Source organism: Fusarium subglutinans, assembly GCF_013396075.1.
Source record: "Fusarium subglutinans strain NRRL 66333 chromosome Unknown NRRL66333_c0000167, whole genome shotgun sequence".
In the NCBI taxonomy this organism is placed as follows: Eukaryota; Fungi; Ascomycota; class Sordariomycetes; order Hypocreales; family Nectriaceae; genus Fusarium; species Fusarium subglutinans.
This window is the reverse complement of record NW_023502230.1, coordinates 1-18,860: the sequence shown is the minus strand read 5'-3', so window position 1 is coordinate 18,860 and position 18,860 is coordinate 1. Positions and strand designations below refer to the sequence as shown.

Here is an 18,860-nt window from a genome sequence, read left to right as displayed (position 1 = left end):
ATATCCCTCCCCCTTATCTTCCTCCAAAAGGCCTCCCTACAACTAAAAGCAAAAGGCACAGGTTAGATCCATGGTGAGCTAAGATATCCGAGTCTACTGGATGCTCTGGAGCGGTGCAGGACCTACTACATATTGGGCTGGCGCCTCCAAAGCGGCCGAGAACTGGCGGGCTCTGACCTCGGTTCCGAGAACAGGTGCTGGCCTCGCTTCCGTGAACAGGCGCTACACGCGTTTGATTAACTCAACTGTAGTAGCATCGGCAGATGTGGACATTGTACAGATTAGAGATTCCCTAGATTCCCTAGACGTGCCAGTGGTCGACAAGGAGGGCTTTGGCCAATCTTTAGGCCATATTGGGTTGGTCCGGTTGTCGATCCCGGGTATCCCTGCAGCGTCACCCCCGGTGCCCTACACTGTGGGGAAGATGATGTGGTACTACATAAGTACCTTAGTACATACGTACAGTACCTAGGCTCCACCTGGAATCTGGGGTCTCCAACTCTCATGTGGGCTACTCATCTGATGCTCGCGAACTACTAACTAGAGTTGAACCACGCTTGCCAAACGTTTACCTTAGGTAGGCAGGTTGTAAACGTGCGCGAGCGCGAAGAGAGCCATGTCACTTATACGTCGTCTGTCCATACCGACACACCCGAGCTGGTCGTCCGCTTGTCTCGGTTCATAGCGGCGTCTACATAGATAGCCCACGCACATACCGGTTCGAAACACCATTGATAACCCATCTTGTTCTTTTTCCAATCATTCCTTACTTCTGTTTATCTTGTTCGTTTGTGTGGTACACCTACCTGCTATTGGTTGTTCTTCGATCACATATACCCCCTCTTGATGACAAGCGACCCAACACACAACAAGACTTCACACGCCGAGCTACCTTATACAGAATGCTTGACAACCCGTCAGTGGCTTCTGTCGCCATGAAGGAGACGGATGAAAAGGCAGGCGAGCCTCTGGCAACGTTACCCACCCGCCGCGCGAGCATCGAGGATGTGCGCCTCAATGAGCTTGGTTATGTGGCATCCTTCCAGCGTACGCGGTCCTTCACGACTATCCTCTTCATGACCCTGGCTATCGCTGCTGTGCCATATGGCCTCGGCGGACCTCTGCTTTTTGGCATCATCGGTGGCGGTCCGCTCTCTCTGTTCGTCGGGTTGCTCGTCGTTTTGGTCCTCGACGGCGCCGTCGCGTTATCTTTGGCAGAACTGGCCTCTAGATACCCGACTTCCGCCGGTCCATATTATTGGACGTACCAGCTTGCTTCCGGAGGGTCGGCCAATTTGAACTCCCGCTGTAGGGCTGTCATGTACTCGTACATGAACGGCTGGATCTGGCTCATCGGAAACTGGACTATCGCACTCTCAGTCAACTTCGGCTTCGCCTCGCTCATCGCTGGAACAATCGCCATCTACATTCCTGGTTGGACGGCTTCTGAGTGGCAGTTGCTCCTCATCTTCTACTGTATCTGTCTTCTGACCTTTGCCATCTGCTTCCTGTCCGACAGGTTCTTGCCGATGGTGGACACCGCTGCAGCAACAACTACCTTGGTCACAGTCATTGCTATTGCTATTGCCTTGTCCGTCACAGCGAAAGCTGGACGCCATGATGCTGCTTATGCTTTGGGTCACTATGACGGATCGCTCTCTGGATATCCCACGGGCTTCAGCTTCTTTATCGGGCTATTGCCCCCTGCTTACACTTTTTCGGCCATCGGCATGATCACATCCATGGCGGAAGAATGCCGTCACTCAGAGAAACAAGTTCCCCAGGCTTTGATGCCTGTCATCCCCATTGGAGGGGTCGCATCATTGTTCTTCCTCCTTCCCATCTGCTTCGCACTGCCTCCTGTTGAGGGTATCCTCGCTGCGCCCTACGGTCAGGCCCTACCTTACATCCTTCACACTGTCATGGGTACACGTGCGGGGGCTGTCATCATCATGGCCTTCGTCTTTGGTGTCACGCTGTTCTGCTCCATCAGCATCACCGTCACAGCGTCTCGTTGCACCTTTGCCTTCTCCCTCGACAAAGCCGTTCCATTCTGGTCTCTCTGGTCCTCCATGTATCACAGGCAACCATTCGCTGCTTTGGTTCTTGTCACTGTTGTGGAGATGCTGCTTGGTCTGATCAATCTTGGAAGCTCAAGCGCTTTCACAGCATTTGTGTCGGTTGGTGTAGTGGCCCTGGCCCTAGGCTACATCATCCCTATTGCAACGAGTCTCTTCAACGGACGACGCGAGGTCTCAGTTGCGCCGTGGAACGCAGGTCCATGGCTGGGCCCCGTGGTAAACGTCGTTGCTATCTTATGGATCTCTTTTGAGCTTGTGCTCTTCAGTATGCCAACTTCGCTGCCAGTCAACAAAGTGACCATGAATTATGCATCCGTCGTCCTTGCAGGGTTTGCCGGTATGGGTTTTATTCTCTACTATACTTATGGCCGCAAGAGTAAGTTCCCGCTGTCCCCTATTCCCATAGATAGCACATGGCACAGCACATCATACAGCTGCTAACGTTTCTGTTTTCTTCACAGACTTCCACGGGCCCGGTGCATCCTGAGATCTCAATCGACAGCATATCCACTGGACAGTGCAGTTTGGTGAGCCAAGTCGTACGGACTAGGCCTTGGATCAAGTTTTGATTTGAGATTGAAGTCCAAATTTTTGAGAGCCTTTGCAGCTGTATACTAGAGTTTAACTTTGTTGTTTTGTATGTGTATATTGTCCCAATTCCCATTCTATTGGGTCCATGAGTCGTGATAGTTGCTCATTGTGTTCTGTGACGGAGCAATAAATATTTATGCGTTTTTGGAAGAGCCACCTCGAAACAGAAGTAAGCAAGCCGTGTGACTCCAGCCATGAGGGGCCAAAGAGGCTTCGGGGCTTGCGCATTATAGTGCTCTTGTGGCTTGTACGCTCGTAAGCGATGAATGACAAGCTCTGTCAGGTCACAGATAGCGGCTCAAGCGTTGGTGATGCTCTTGGTGATATGGACGCCCGTGAATATTTACTGATAAGCTCCGTCGTGTCAAAGATAAAGATTTGAAGCATGGGAAATGGAGCAGCTTTGTTAATAAAGATATAAAGTCAAATAAAGGTACAAAGTCCAGCTAATCATCTCAAGTCTGTTCTGTTCGTAAGAAGACTCCGCACTAAAACCCAGTCCACTCTCCTATTTAGAATCCGCCCGCTTGTATGGAATAAATCTTCTCTAGAGTGGGAACTCTCCCTCAGGAACCTCGGTCAGAAGACCGCTGGATTCCTGTTTCTTGTGCTGCTCATCAAGATAAGGCAGCAAGATCTTGTCCCAGTGAGATTTACCCTTGTAGTGTGATACTGAGTCATCCCAGCTTCGGATTGCCTCAGCTAATCTGCCTGGGACGTGTGGCTCCTGGGCGATCTTGCAGATGGGCTCAAAGTAAGTGCGGACAGTGAAGAGTAGGACACCTGATTTGGGAAGACGTCGCAGAGTCTGGCGCTCAGATCGGAAGTGTAGGTCCTCGATCGTGATGCCGTTATCATCGGCCTTGACCCAGGCTTGTCGAAGCTGGTCAGCTCAATGCTCAAGGAACCCGCAGGAAAGGATTGGATTGGACTGGACTTACAGGCTGGGTCGCTTCCGTTCTGAGGGCCCATTCTATGAGACCAGTGAAGGCCGTCATCTAGCTGAATGAAATACTACAAAGGGGCGGAGATAACTAGTTAGTCAAGTACACGGGGGCTTCATCAGTCCAAGCAACTATGGATAACGTACGTTGTTTCGTGTAATGGTGTTTTCCGGGCCCATTTTATCAAAGTAGCGATTCATAGACTTCTGCAGCTTCTCCTGGTAATGCGGTACGCCTGCCTCGATATGTAGCGTATCCAAGGACATGCGATACTTCTCCCGCAACCGCCAAAAGCCAGGCAGACAGACAGCAGCGCCATCCAGATGATATTGTCCGTCTGGAAACTCGTATATTGGCAACAAAATCAAAAGAAAAGCTCCCCGCATATCGCAAGAGCAAGCCAAGGAAAACCTACCGTCTTCTTTTGCCATGATGATGAGATCTTCCTGAACGCATAGAGCAGCATTTGCCATTGCCGTATGGGGATCAGCTACCGGGATTTTGTTAGCAACCTGTTGTCTAGAAAAGAAAGAAACTTGGAGGAGAGGGGCAAAGAGAGCCAAGGACATACTCGGGGGGTGCGCAAACTTCTCGCCAGTCACAGCGTTACGAAGGAAACCGTCTGCAATTGAGAAGATGTTGGGATACCTTTCGGTTAGATATCCCGTGACCTCATCGTACACTTCAAAGCATGCAAGACGCAACTCGGGCGTATCGACGAACTTGACATGGCCCTCGAAATCCTTCTTGAGCTCAGCTGCTTTGATGTCGTGATAGTGCGGGTAGTACTTGTCCATCTCGATCCAGCGGTCCCAGTCGAGCCTTCTGATGCCCATTGTGATGAAATTGGGGCCATGGCGAAAGGGACGGTATAGGATTGGATCAGGCAAAGAATCAGCAGTGTAGTCTGTTGGCGCAGCTGTTGGTCTGACAAAGGGCTTTGCAGGAGTTGCAATCTCTCCTGTGGCTCTTTTGGAAGGCTGGGCGAGCCAAGATCTTGCGAGAGTCGCCAGTAGAGCGACAACCAGGACCGCCCCTAGAGTAAAAGCGTGAGGAGCGGTTGTATCGAGAAGGTCCTGAAACCTGAACATGGCTACGTATGTTGAGCAGACTCAGTGAAGTGCGCGTATGATGATGAACGAAGTTTGAATCGGACTGAATACACGAAGCACAGGAAAGTAAGTGTTGGCACTCCAATGAATGAATGAATGAACGAACGAACGAACGAACGGCCAGTGTTGTCTGGTATAAGCGCAATATTTGGGGGCGTGGGGCTTTTGAAGCTTGGAGTGTTGGTGCCCGAACAATTGCGTCCAAGGGTATAAGTCGGTCGAATGGGGTAGCGCTGTCGATCGAACGCTGCGCTGTTAGTGGGCACGATCTGTGTGCGACCGCTGTAAGCGCGCTGTCCGCGACGTGCGCGCGTGCAGTGTTTCCGTAACTAAATGATGTAGTATAGTCCAGGGTCCCTTGAAAGGCGGGGATCTGGCATATGCACCCCGACCCCGACCCCGACCCTGGCCCGGGCTGCCGGGACGGGAGACATGGAGCTAGACCAAGAACGGAAAGTAGATCGACCACTCTTTTTGCTACCGAACCATCTCAAAGGGTGATAGTGGTGTCGGCGGTACTTGACCTTGGTGTGGAGGTGCAGGGGTCACGACTCGTGAAGGCTGAAGCGACTTTGTCAACATCGTGATGCATCATCCCCTGCTTTCCCTGAAAATATCGCCGAGGCGCCTTGACCATGCGATGGGGAACCAGATTGCACTACATACTTTACCAGTCGAGCAGACCAGACTCACCGGACTCACGGCTTGACGACTATTCGCATCGGAATCCGTTCTCCCCCAAAGGTTTGCCATGTACGGGAGCTCCACCATGCTGGCAATGTACGTCAACCCTGCCAACCTGACCATTCCTGCACGGTCAACCTCGTCTCAAGAAGAGACCGTCCTGCATGTCCGACCTGAGCGAACAAGACTTCTGCATCAAACCTCTAGAGGTACCCGAAAGCATGGGCCCTGTGCACCAACACTTCCAACTCTTCACCGTCCAGGCGCAGGAAGAGATGGCTCGCATTTTCATACAAAGAACTCGCCTAAGCCACCTGACCGGGCAAGCTCTAAACATGCGCTACACTACCCAAAGGTGCCCAAGCATTAGCGACTTTAAGACTGTAACAAGCAGCATAGTCTTTGCCCCTCAGGATCACTCGGGCTCTTCAGCTGCCCAACTCGAGATTAATCTCAAGCTTTGCGAACTCAGAGAACATTGGCTCGTCTCCGAACTCATCCCCTCGCCACAACAAGATGGGACCATCCTCGACACTTCAGTACTTAATCTACACCAAAACTATTTGTATATTTTCCTCGAGATGACAATTCTCTTATTATACGAGCCGGAGGCACTTACAATGCAGAATTACCAGACAGTGGAAGCAGTTCAAGTACAAAAAAGCTGCCGACGTATCTTGCAAAGAGTCGCCTATCTTCACAGCCGCAGAGTGGTCAATCTTCTCCCTCTTGAAATCCTCACAGCCCTTCAATCAGCACTGACATCGCACCTCGTCAGGAAAACGGAGAATGCGGCCAGCACCGCTCCGGTATCTGAAGTGCACTTTCTTCAGTGCATCCAGGCATTGGATACCCTTGGCCACATCCATGGCGGGGTGGCAAGAGACGCCATTCAGTATATAGACAATCTCTACAACTCAACGAGCCCTGCGATTACGGACAAGTCATTATAGGTTTAATTACGTTGAACCTCCAAGGCATGCGCAGAACAGCGGGATCAACGTCCCATGGCTCTGCGTTGAGCATGACACGCATGAAGAGCTCACAGTCCCTGAGGCTGCGGGCGATTGGTCCAAGGGGTACCAAGATACCAACATTGCCTGAATCTGTTGTCCACTCTCCGAAAAGAGGCAGCCGTCTTCCGGAGGGCTTGAATCCATAGATTCCGTTGTATGAATCCGGTGAACGAATACTGCCGGCAATGTCCGTTCCTACTCCCATAGGACTTCCGAACATGCCAATCAGGGAACCCTCGCCGCCAGAGCTTCCGCCACTGGTCAGCAAGGTGCTGTAAGCACATTTAGTTGTGCCGTGAATGGGAGATACAGTCTCATTCGCCTAAGATCATGGTATCAGAGTGGGTTCTAGATGGAAAATCAAACAGTAGGTAGTAAAGAGAACTCACCATTCCAGCTTGAGGCATTGACGTTTTGCAGTAAAGAACAGCTCCTGCATCATAAAGGATTTGGGCGCTAGCAGCATGCTGCTCTGCAACATTGCCGTACCAAGCGGTCAGACCCATGTTGGTATCTTTGCCTTGAACATCAATGTGGTCCTGAACTCAAATCGTCAGTCGTGATAAAACCGTGAGGGGCCACTGCTAGGACTAAATCGAACCTTGACGTAAATCGGCAGACCATGCAAGGGTCCAACCACTTTGCCAGTCTCTTCGAAGTACTTGTCAAGTTCCTTGGCCCTAGCGATGCCTTCATCAAAGAAAATCTCACATAAGGGGTTCGTAACAGCGTACGCCACAGCCGCACGTTTGCAAAATGCCGTGGTGACAAACTCGCTGGTCACTCTGCCCGAGTGAATCTGTGACAGGATCTCGACAGCATCGTATTTTGTGATGGCCAGCTCCTCGTTTGAAAGAATCTGGCCAACCTTGTCAGCCTCGAGGTAAATGTGCGGGTTGGTGATGGATGCATCAGCCTCGACCCTCCAAGCCTCAGGGATGGCCTTTTTCAAACGCTGCTGCCTCTCCTGTACGTGATCGATGAGTAAATCGTTCAACTAACTCAACGGAGAAGCATATCAATAGTGGCTGACGCCGAGACGCTACAGGCCGCCGCTAATTGAACTCTACATTGGGTCCGTTAGATTCTCCACATTCCCCGCATTCCCCGGATTGCCATGAGGCTGATGAGGTCCACAATCTTCCTGCAGGATCAGATCGTGGTCAGCACGAGATTACAGGCGCCATTCTGTAAGGGAGGGTGACCTATCAAGCTACCATTTCGGGATCGTTTGTGCGTGGCGTTTATCGAGCCCTCTGAAAGCCAAGAAACCGTCGGCATGCTAGCCTCGTCAGGCTGGATACTTAATATGGTATGTAGTACATATCGTCTATCATCTAGTCACCCCACTCACCCTGTTCCTTCGATGATAAGGCCAAGATATCTGGGGAGTCTCTCCTCTGGGCATCTTATCCGGACGCTTGAAGTGACCTTTGGCCCTGCTCGTGTCTGTTCTGTTCATGCAAGCCGTTGGGGGAAACCATACCAACACTTACATGCACTTATTTGAATGTCGATCATCCCTCGAGTAGATATCAATCTCGTCTTCAGATCCTCAGTCCTCTCCCTCTTTAGCAGACAAAGACGTAGGAATCTGAGATAAGTCCTTTCTCCATTTTTCGTTCCCCATAACCTAGTCGACGCTCAATCCGCTCAAGATGGCAGACGACAAGGTGGTAGATCAAGTGGATCAAGGTATTTCACGCCTTGAGTCCGAGGCTTATGACCCCGAACTCAAGAAGACCCCTGAGGTGCTCGTGGACTGGACTCCTGAAGAAGAGCGTAAGCTGGTGTAAGAACAGACCCAACGCGAATTTCTACCACAAGACAAAGAACTAATGGAAACTCAGCGCAAAATCGACTGGCGTACCATCCCTTACTTGTCCTTCGTCTTCGGCTTGTCCCTGCTGGACCGCACCAATGTCTCTGTCGCCTACATTGCTGGAATGAGTGAAGACCTCGACTTGGCGGTAGGATCTCGCTACTCCATCGCCCTCCTGCCCTTCTTCATCCCCTACATGATGTGCGAGATTCCGAGTAACATGGTGAGTTCAAAATGCTGCCTACGATCGTGAGAACTCGGTTTGCTGATGAATCACTGTGCGCAGATTATTCGTCGAATTGGAACCAGATGGTGGCTGACAGCCCTGATTCTCTACTGGGGTGTCTGCATTCTTGCCATGGGCTTCGTCAAACATTGGGTTCCCCTTGTTATCTTGCGAATTTTCCTCGGTGCTTTTGAGGCTGGTCGTACGTTCTCCTCGACTTGTTTAAAAGTGATCTATTCGGTAGCTGACCTCCTTGTTTGCAGTCTTTCCCGGAGCGCTCTACATTCTCTCTGCCTGGTACAGAACATATGAGTCTGGACAGAAAGTCTCCATCTTCTACATGGCATCCTTGGTCACCACGGGTTTCAACGGCATTGTAAGTGCCCCCCTTTCCCCTTTCCCCGTTTTTTCTTTTCTTTTTCCAAATCTTGTCGAACTCATATAATGCGTCTGCTAATTTGGTTCAGTTCGCATATGCTTTGTCTCGTATCTCTGTCGGAAACGGCATGTTCAGCAGTGGTTGGAAATGGATCCTCATCATCGAGGGAGCCATGACTATTGCCGCCGGCGTTGCTGGACCTTTCCTGCTTGCAGAATGTGAGTTTTGTTCCATAATGTGTCTCATCATCAACCACGGCCATCAAAACTAATATCTTCGTACAGCCCCTGAGAAGTCGACTTGGCTCACCGAGCGTGAACGACACATCGCAATCAGGCGTGTGGCAAATGACAATGCCGGAAGGGATTACGAACACTTGAACTGGAAGAAGCAACTCAAGCTCCTCAAGGACTGGAAGATCGCAGTTTAGTAAGTTCATCCGCGAACTTCTTGTCGGCCCGTTGCTAACGCTGAATTCTAAGCTGTCTTCAATACTATGTTGTCGCATCTAGCATCTACTCTCTGGGCTACTTTCTGCCACTCACCCTCCGCGAGTCACTTGGCTTTAGTCACACCAAGGCTCAGCTCCTGTTCTCCCCTCCTTACGTATGTCACGTACCTCCTTGTCCCTTTTCTCAACTTGATTCTGAGCTCCAGCTAATCGACTGATCCCAGATGTTCTGTATCATCATGTCCATCCTCAGCGGTTGGGTCTCTGATCGCCTTCGCATCCGCTGGATGTAAGCCTCCTTTCCATACTTACCAAAAAGACGAGCGAATGTTGACAAATTCCTAGCTTCCTGGTCGTGCAAGCAGCAATCGGCATCGCCGGTCTTTTTATCATCCTCTTCGTGCATGCCCCTTATGTTCGCTACTTTGGCGTTTTCCTTGGTGTCTGAGGTATCCAAGCCAACGTCCCAGTCACCCTGGCTTACGGCGCGAACAACGCTGCCGACCCAGTTAAGAAAGGCATTATCTCTGCCGCCATGATTTCAGCCGGTGCGATCGGTGGTATTACTGGCTCCACCATCTTCCGCGTCCAGGACGCTCCTCGATACCTGCCAGGCATGGGTACCACCATCGCGTTCCAGGCTCTTTACATTGTTCTCACCGCGGGCATGAGCTACTACTTCAAGAAGAAGAACAAGGAGGCCGATGAGAAGGGTACTATTCCTGAGGGTGTCCCAGGATTCCGCTACGCTCCCTAAGAGACATTCAGGTTCTCATCGGTGGCGTCTAGCCCCCTTATGACGCGATTAAGGGGCCGGGCGGCTGGTCACACTCTTTTGTGAGACTCGGAGATTTTTCTATTGTTTTTTTTTCTGACCCTATCGCTAGTTCGAGGTCCCATCTGCTGCAAGATTTAATGCAATCGCTTGCCAATACTACCAAAGTTGAATGAACAAGATAATTGCCTGAATCATTTCTTCTACACTAGCATAAAGTGACTTCGTATCAGACTTGAAAGGAGCATCAATTCGACCAAACAGATTTGATCCGCTTAGGTCTGATACATTTGTCAAGTCCATTCCTTATTGCTCATAGACTCTGCAGACTATAGATGTTAGCCCTGCGAGAAATGGTATGTTATACACATATACATCCACATGTTAATAGGATCAGCTTGTTTTCTTGATATGAATTAGGAGTCTTCCATAGTACGTGAACTTGTTGGAAACAGTCAGATTGCGTGGGCGAACGGAGATGATTTGGACATGCGGCTTGTGCACCTTGGGGTGTATCCGAGACAGGACCAGTATCAGCGCCGTTCTCTGAGAGGCGATGATCTACCGAGTGGCCTGCCCCTCTCAGGATGGGGTTGGACATGATAGCGTCCTCGCTTGACTTGATAAGGTAACTGTCGAGGCCAACCTAAGACGTGCCCACCCGAGATCCCGCGAAGGGCCATGCTCTCTGCGCGCTCCGAGTGCTCTATCTTGCCGCGCCTCCCCGCCCCGCCTCCTCATGTTTCTTGCTAGACTGCTCAGTCTTAGCATCACAACACTAGGTACAGTACCTAGGTGTCATAGCGCCGTTCAACCTAAATCGAGCACCATGACATGGGCGTCTATGTATCTGCTCATGGTTCATGTGACCGCGACCACAAAGTTAGGCACTTTGGTAGTTGGACTTGATTCCTACCACGGTGGAGGCTCCTAGTAGGTGGGCTCTACCATCTCAAAGCCCTCGAGGCTCATAAAGTTGATCAGGGACTTGATTTCTCGACTTTCCTTCCTATCCACCTATCACTCTGTGTTCTTACCGATCGTGTCTCACCATCTTGTCAAAACACAATCTATCAACATGGGGTCTGTGGCCACATTTATCAGCTCTCTCACCGAGCCCAACGCGCCCGAGGTCAAGACCGAGATCCCGGGACCCAAGGGCGTTGCGCTACAGAAGGAGCTCGACGTTCATCTCGACACCCGAACAGTCAACATCATGTGCGACTACGAGAAGTCTCAGGGAAACTACCTCGTCGATGTCGACGGCAACACTTTCCTTGACGCCTATTCCCAGATTGCTAGTATCCCGGTCGGATACAACAACCCAGTTCTCAAGAAGGCGGCCCAAGGCCCCGAAATTATCAGTGCAATGATCAACCGCCCCGCAACTGGCTTCTTCCCCAGGGGAGACTATGCTAAGCTTCTCGAGGAGGGCGTCCTGAAGGTGGCCCCCCGCGGAGCTCCCTACGTCTGGATGGCCATGAGTGGTACCGAAGCAAATGAAAGCGCTTACAAGGCCGCCTTCATCTGGTACCGTCGTCGCAAGGTGTGGACGGAGGAGGAGCTGAGGACCTGTATGCTGAACCAATCCCCTCGCTCACCTGATCTGGCTATCTTGTCCTTCAAGTCGGGTTTCCACGGCCGCATGTTTGCCAGTTTGGCCACGACCAGGACCAAGACCCTTCACAAGCTGGACATTCCTACCTTTAAATGGCCCCAAGCTCCATTCCCTCTGCTCAAGTATCCTCTTGAGGACCACTTCGAAGATAATAAGAAGGAAGAGCAGCGTTGCTTGGACGAGTTCAAGCGTCTCATTGATTCGTGGCACTGTCCTGTGGCCGCCATTGTTGTCGAGCCTATCCAATCTGAGGGTGGAGATAATCATGCCTCACCAGAGTTCTTTAAGAGCCTCCAGAAAATCACTAAGAACCGAGGCATGGTCTTTATTGTAGATGAGGTCCAGACTGGCGTTGGATCTACTGGAAAGTTCTGGGCTCATGAACACTGGGATCTTCCGTCGCCACCGGATATTATTACCTTCTCCAAGAAGTTCCAGGCTGCTGGCTACTACTTCTCTAACCCAGAGCTGAGGCCTGAAGTGGCCCTCCGTTTGTTCAACACTTGGCTGGGTGACCCGTGCCGAGCCGTTCTTGCAAAAGGTATCGTCGAGGAGATCGAGTCTCACAATCTTGTACAGCAGGCCGCTGAGTTCGGCACATATATCAGAGAGAAGCTTGCCGGGCTGGCAGCCACGAAGCCGAAAGAGTTTGGCAATGTCAGAGGCTCAGGAACCATCATTGCTTGGGACCTTGAGAGCGCTTAGGCGAGAAACAATATAATTGCTGCTCTCAGGCGCCGCGGTGTTATTGTTGGTCCAAGCGGTGATAGGTCAATCAGATTGCGTCCAATGCTGATCTTTGAGAAGAAGCATGCCGACATCTTGGTGAATGCATTGAAGGAGGTTACTGGGGCATGATAGTTGACAGTAAAGGGGAGGGGTCCTTAGAAAAGAGTTTGTCGTGTGGAATATACTATTACCAGTTGCAAATGTGGCTGAGAAGTTATTGAGACTCCCCTTTTAATGAAGTTGTCGTGGTTTAACTACATAGATTCCTGTGATGATGTGAAGACCCCTTGGTCCGGTGAAGTATGTGATCTGTATGCTCTCAAAACGAGTGAACTCGGGTTGTCTTTAGCGTCACTAGTCGCTCGAGCATATCAACAGACTTGAGCCTAGCTGTCGTTTTTGATCAGATCTGCTATGAAACCGAGCGTTTATGTTCTGTAGACTGTTGGATGCAGCATCGCCTCCACAATGTGATCACAAGCGAGCCTCAGCTTGACCCCTGGTTCATCTGAGCGCAGAGAGAGTCGTAAATCGGTTATCATTGTTGAAATGACTGTATTTCGACTTATTTCCCTAGACTCCTTCCTTCAATTGTAACAGCTTTCGCGATCTCAGCCTCAAGACTGTCCTGCTGAGGCCTCCATCCAAGGACTTGGCGATCCCGCTTAGCTTTGCATCTCGAGTCTGTTCCATAGAAGGCAGACCCAAAGTCGAGCTGAGTGTCAATCTCCTCGGCAGAGAAAGACTTGACGTTTGCATTGTCTACAAGCCCTTGCTTCTTGGCCTCCTCAGCTACCAATCGGGCGATGTCTCCCCACACATGCTCGCCATTTTCCGCGAAATAGTAGCCGTCTTTCCCCCATGTAGCATGAGTTCCGCCTTGCATGGCATCTTCAATGAGGGATAGCACTATTCTGCTATGATCTCGTACGTGAACGTTGGGCCATCGGCAGAGCCCTTGGCCTACTTTGAAGGCATAGCCGTTTTCGATGGTGTACTTGGCAAGCTCTGGTAACTGAATGCTGCGTTGATTGCCGCATCCCTCACCGACACCATAGACGCAAGATGGGCAGACAATGGCTAGATTGACCGAAGGGTTTTGGGTGATGCATTGCTGTTGGATCTTTTCGACATCGCGATGCGGGGCTTGATCCGGCAAAGAAGTGACTTCAGAAACACGATCCATGTCATCGTACACATGGTCGTAAGAGGTACCGTAAGAACCCTCCTCGATGGTCCTCCAAGTGATGTTATCGGTTCCAGAGAGAGCGACCCAGTATGCGGAACCATCACGACGTCGCTTGGCTAATCCATTGCTCAGAGCCTGGGACGAGTGAGGGTCCTCGATTCGCACAATGAACAACGATGTCGGCATTTGCTGCTTCGGTTTCTAGAAGGGTCGAGTCGCTCAAGTCACCAAATACCAGGCGAGCACCTGGATACTTTGCCTTGACGACTTTGCCACGCTCCTCGTTGCGAACGAGCAGAGTTGACCGGGCCTCCCACTCCGGATGCTTCTCAATCAACAATGCCCAAGCATCGCCTCCGAGGTACCCTAGTCAGGAGATATGTCAACAGGTTATGCATATGAACAAGAGTCTCTCCAATTATTTACCAGTTGCTCCGGTGTAGAATATCTTGAGGTCTGTGTTGTTAGCCATGATGAGAACTCGACAAACAGACAGACATTAAGTGACGATCAACAATCCATCCAACCTTGGAAAGTTAGCACAACATAGGCTTAAGCTTATTAAGCGTCACCTGGCATCGCAGGACGTCACGCAGTAAGCGCGCTTTCCGCGAAGCTTGGGATTGAACAGATTCATGATAAGCTATAATTATAATCTTGTGGAACTGACCCCTTGCGAGGGCTACGATAAACTGATATATGAGTCAACGCCGTGGAGATATAAGCGATGCGATGGCGACGACACATGCTCCGGGGTTATGGTCTCCGTGTAATGGGTAGGGTACCTTAGGCACGGAGTCGATTTGGGGAGGTTAACCGTTGAGATATGGAGACCCACTTCCACGTGGGGACGGAAGGTACGGGTTCCCCACAAGAGAGACAGAGAACAGAGATAGGTATCAGGTACAGTTTTCTCACTTATCTTTTATATCTGTATCCCATTAAATCACTATGTCAATATTTCAAGGCACTTAAACAGCCAGAATGAACTTGTATTGGGCAGTGAACCATGTGAAGCAGGCTGGAGATTGCTTGGATTCCCGCTGGCTACCTACCTACCTATGTACCTACGTCACTTATCACATACCCAAATCAGCTACGGTTTCCATTAGGTCCCCAGCAAGACATCCTACCCTGTACCTAGCGTCGCCCCCGGTCTCGCTTCTCGACTTCCTCGCTTCCCCCCTCCATGCAGCATCTCAACCTCCAGACATATCATCTATCGCGAGCTAGACTACCTATCCCTTCTTCCGAGGCCTTACGTGCTTTTGCATTCATCGAAGCCTTATTCGGCTTCTACCTTGCTCCATCGGATTGAGCCGCGTAGTGCCACTGTAATCTAGTTCAGCCATCCTATAAATATGCCGACGGCCCGCAAGGACGTTGTTCGCACTAAAACCGGATGCCTTACATGCCGCAGACGCCATAAGAAATGCGATGAAGGAAAGCCAGCATGCTGGAACTGCACTCGGAATCGTCTGGACTGCGAGGGATATCAGCCGGCCAGGGTTTGGTCCTCCAAAACACACAGAAGAAGTGATGCAAGGCGTGACAGCACCAGCATGAGGAAGTCCACCCACTCGACAACCGAAGGAGCATCGGTTGAGTCACAAGATTACTCTGGACTTGCCAGAACTGAGTCCGATGCCCCAATACAGCAGAATATGTCTTTGAGACGATGTCTGAACAGGCAGTCGGAAGTAGCTGTGCAAGACGACTCATCCAACTCCTTCGGTAGTCCAGACATTGCTGTTGAAGCAGTCAGCAACTTATCGCCATTACAGTTTCAAGCTACCACGAGCGACTCTGATGATGGGTACGTGCCTCCGATGGAGTCCTCCGATGGACGGCTCGATATCTACAACTCCGAACGGACAAGCCCACCCGACTTACTTGGTAACATTGTCTTGCCCTCTCTAGTTTCCGGGGTTCAGACTCCATTAGAGAGACGACTCCTTCACTACTTCATTGGAACTTTCTCCAAAATCTTGATATCCACGCCTTCCACCGACCTCAACGCCATCAATAACGTCGTCCTGCCTATGGCCTTGCAAGACGAGCAAGACTGGGGCTTGTTGAGTTTGATCCTCAGCCTCTCCGCGAGTCATCTGTCTAGGGCCCTTTCGCGACAGACGGCGGTCGACGACGCAGAAGATCTTCGTCAACTAGAAAAGACCAAATGGAAACACTATAGTTATGCCCTGTCACGGCATGCTAGGAACCTGTTTTGGGTGATTCAACAGAATAATTCAGCCGAGGTCGAGCAGGAGCCCGAGGTATCACAAATCGACTACGCCATCGCTGCAACCATGCTTCTATGTCAGTGGAGCACTTGCGAAGGCGGCGACGTGGCAAACTGGAGAATTCACCTCGACGCCAACCGTGATCTCGTACGCCGCAAGTTTACTCGGCGTCCCAACGCATTGTCTAGTGCTCTCAGTGATACCAGTCAGGTACTCCTGGAGTGGTTCTACTTTCATGACATTCTCGCAACAGTCACATCTCCTGAACGACCCTGCATCTCTATAAGCCCAGAAATAATGGATGCATTTGGCGTCTCTGGTGCCGCAGAGGTTCTCCCCAAGTGCTTCAGTAACAAGCCACTCCTAAGGTCACTGTGGATTGGGGTCAACGACGGACTGTTAGCAATCATCGAACGAATAATTGTCCTGCGTCAATCAACGGAAGCTCACAGTTCGACCACAGATGATGGTCTAGCAAGTGTGCAGCCAACGTCGCAGGTTAATACTAACTTGCCGACTGCATCTAATCCGTTGGCAATGCGCGCGCTGAAGCCGAACCAGCTTATGGAAGCTTTAACGATCGAGAAAGCACTACATGACATCTCACTTCAATATTCTACCAGTCAGCAAAGTCTCGTTGCGCAGTGCTATCGCTTAGCCGCTTCACTGATGTTGCATTTCACAGTCTATCCAACGAGCCCTCCTAACCAAGGAAGAGCTTGGGATTGTCTCACACAGCTTCTCAAACTCATTGAACACATTTCAGAGGAGGACAGTGCCGTGACTTGCTCACTTTTCCCGCTCTTCATTTGTGGAGTGAGTATAGTTCGTGAAGCAGACTGTCAGCTGGTGTTGGACAAGGTGCAAGCATACAGCCGGTACTGTGGGCTTGGACACACGCATGATGTGGTCGACTTCTTACAGAAATGGTGGAAAAAGCAGGATGAAGGGACAGTAGACGGTACCGACCAAACTCTTTGCCAATGCAACCCTGATTTGACATCCAAGCGATGTGAAAGATGCGAAGCGGTGACAGCCCCAAAGGACTGGTGGAGGTGGAGGGAATTTATGCGGGAAGAGAACATGGATCTCATATTGATATAAGAACTGTTTTTATATCAACAATGATCAATATCAAAATCTTCAACGACCACACAAATAAACAAGATATCTGAACCGTCCTTGAGCGCACTTTTTCGATTCAAATACTCAAGTATCATGCCTAGCTAAATCAAGCAGAGCATGTCTGTTTTAGTGGCTGTTGTGGTAGTGCTTCAACATCATCCTGCTCAACGGATCAATCAGGGACCTCTCTTCCTGGGACCTCCAGGCAGAAAGGTTCGAGAACATGATTCCACAGATGCTTGGCCTTTTAGGCACTGGCCGTTTCAGGGAAGTTACGAGTGGCATCCCACAGCATACCCACGGCCTCTGGATCATCTTTAGGAGATGTGACGGGACTGAGGTGAGTTCGAACAGCGAAGACGAGGACCCCTGTCCGTGGCAGACGTTGAAGAGATTGAATTCATGGGCGGATGAGAATGTCATTGATTATGGCTGTTTTGTTGTTGAGCATCTCTTGCTGGAAAAGAGCATATTTGGGTTGGATGAACCCATTGTAGCGCTGGATCGGGCTGCTGGCTTTGAGGTTGAGGAAGAATCTACGGTACAGAATGTCAGCAGGCCGACTCCAAGATTAACGACATATGGTGTTGTTTACTTTGCCATCGACTTCTGTATCCTTCCCTCCCACAGGGGGTTCTAAGCCACAACAACTTGCAGAAGTTCTTCGCGAGAATCGTCGGCACCAGGAAGGTCCTGGAGAACTTCGTCACACATCTCGCCAGTCGTCCACTCCAGCTGTTGTCGGTGCTCTGTTTCCCATCTAGAGTCGAAGATCTGTCATTTGTTGAGTTCCAGCTTCGCCAGGCCTATTGTCATTTGACAGACGCCGGGCTTCCAAAAGTAAGGTCATTTGGGAGCGTCCTTGATGGGAAGGCCTTGATACGGCTCGAGTTTTTTTTTAACTCAGGAGGAAGGATGATACGCTTCGAACTGAAGAGGGAGAGCAGTTGACTTTTGGTCTTTACTATAAGGGCAATTACGAGGCCCACTGCGGCCCAAGAAGTAGGCAGAATACCATAGTTCAAGGTGTAAGTTCCATGTTATAATATGGCAGAACGCACTTAGTCGAACTATCTTGAGAATAGGCTTGATAAAGAAGTGCAATGAGTATAGGGGATGGAGATAGAAAGGGGGGCGGGGGGTTGAAGAACTGTGGCTGGGCCTTGGAGAGTACATATATAGGTTGCAATGATAATGCAGTTTTGTGGTAGCCGTAGCATTATGAAGAGGTTCAGGGCCCTTTTGATATCATTATAATAATATGCCGGCTACTATACGCCTGATGCTCTATGTATTAGATTAACCGCGTCCTGGTCAAAACGTACGAGTGCAACCTACGAGTTTGTGTCCAGGCACCCAATAGAATAGCAATTCCACGAGGAGAGGCAACACCAGTAACACGAGGAAAGGCGGAGCAAACCTATGCTTGAACTGTTAGATGCGGAGTACATAGTATCTCACTCGAGTTCGGGCTTAGTGTACGATCGTCCTCACTTGGAGACGTATGAGGCATGATTGCCGCGGTTTGCGCGCTCTCCGCACTATACACCTATAGCGAGCTTTCCCCGGCTAGATACTGTTGAGAGGGATGTGTGTGTATTGACTGTGGCTAACTAAGGTCTCGGGCCGGGAGGTCCGGCTGATATATAAGGTAGGTGCCTTAGGCACCTTTAACACTACCCCTTAGCTAGGCCGTAACAGCGCTGTAAATAAAGCTATTTATAAGATAATAATTACCCTTTTTCTTATTTTCTTAGTATTTTTTATATTAGCAGTACTTATAAATTAAGCTATTAGATAAATTAGCTATATAATTAATATATTAGTCCCTTTATTAGTCTATTTACTACTATCTTACTTATCTTAATATACTAT

At 50.2% G+C, this 18,860-nt stretch overlaps 6 protein-coding genes across 6 annotated transcripts; 4 read left to right on the top strand and 2 right to left on the bottom strand.

Moving 5' to 3' along the window:
• Positions 1 to 902: 902 nt before the first annotated feature.
• FSUBG_10066 (amino acid transporter) lies at positions 903 to 2,522 on the top strand (the record flags this gene model as incomplete). The annotated part of the gene is made up of 1 exon (XM_036674607.1): positions 903 to 2,522. The coding sequence occupies one exon, from the start codon at positions 903 to 905 to the stop codon at positions 2,520 to 2,522; it is 1,620 nt and encodes a 539-aa protein (XP_036534422.1).
• Positions 2,523 to 3,219: 697 nt separating this feature from the next.
• FSUBG_10065 (uncharacterized protein) lies at positions 3,220 to 7,836 on the bottom strand (the record flags this gene model as incomplete). Its single annotated transcript, XM_036674606.1, has 9 exons — positions 3,220 to 3,555; positions 3,614 to 3,670; positions 3,763 to 3,953; positions 4,032 to 4,709; positions 4,847 to 5,057; positions 6,376 to 6,750; positions 6,818 to 6,967; positions 7,030 to 7,395; positions 7,783 to 7,836. 9 exons carry the CDS (start codon positions 7,834 to 7,836, stop codon positions 3,220 to 3,222), a joined length of 2,418 nt encoding a protein of 805 aa, XP_036534421.1.
• Positions 7,837 to 8,086: 250 nt separating this feature from the next.
• FSUBG_10064 (major facilitator superfamily transporter) lies at positions 8,087 to 10,063 on the top strand (the record flags this gene model as incomplete). Its single annotated transcript, XM_036674605.1, has 10 exons — positions 8,087 to 8,210; positions 8,262 to 8,473; positions 8,537 to 8,678; positions 8,740 to 8,852; positions 8,944 to 9,073; positions 9,140 to 9,284; positions 9,368 to 9,461; positions 9,531 to 9,595; positions 9,652 to 9,746; positions 9,816 to 10,063. 10 exons carry the CDS (start codon positions 8,087 to 8,089, stop codon positions 10,061 to 10,063), a joined length of 1,368 nt encoding a protein of 455 aa, XP_036534420.1.
• A 1,096-nt stretch (positions 10,064 to 11,159) lies between these two features.
• FSUBG_10063 (4-aminobutyrate aminotransferase) lies at positions 11,160 to 12,404 on the top strand (the record flags this gene model as incomplete). Its single annotated transcript, XM_036674604.1, has 1 exon — positions 11,160 to 12,404. One exon carries the CDS (start codon positions 11,160 to 11,162, stop codon positions 12,402 to 12,404), a length of 1,245 nt encoding a protein of 414 aa, XP_036534419.1.
• Positions 12,405 to 12,993: 589 nt separating this feature from the next.
• FSUBG_10062 (NAD(P)-binding protein) lies at positions 12,994 to 14,089 on the bottom strand (the record flags this gene model as incomplete). The annotated part of the gene is made up of 3 exons (XM_036674603.1): positions 12,994 to 13,806; positions 13,853 to 13,983; positions 14,044 to 14,089. 3 exons carry the CDS (start codon positions 14,087 to 14,089, stop codon positions 12,994 to 12,996), a joined length of 990 nt encoding a protein of 329 aa, XP_036534418.1.
• A 1,090-nt stretch (positions 14,090 to 15,179) lies between these two features.
• Positions 15,180 to 17,625, top strand: FSUBG_10061 (C6 transcription factor; the record flags this gene model as incomplete). Its single annotated transcript, XM_036674602.1, has 2 exons — positions 15,180 to 16,676; positions 17,131 to 17,625. 2 exons carry the CDS (start codon positions 15,180 to 15,182, stop codon positions 17,623 to 17,625), a joined length of 1,992 nt encoding a protein of 663 aa, XP_036534417.1.
• Between the last annotated feature and the right edge of the window lie 1,235 nt (positions 17,626 to 18,860).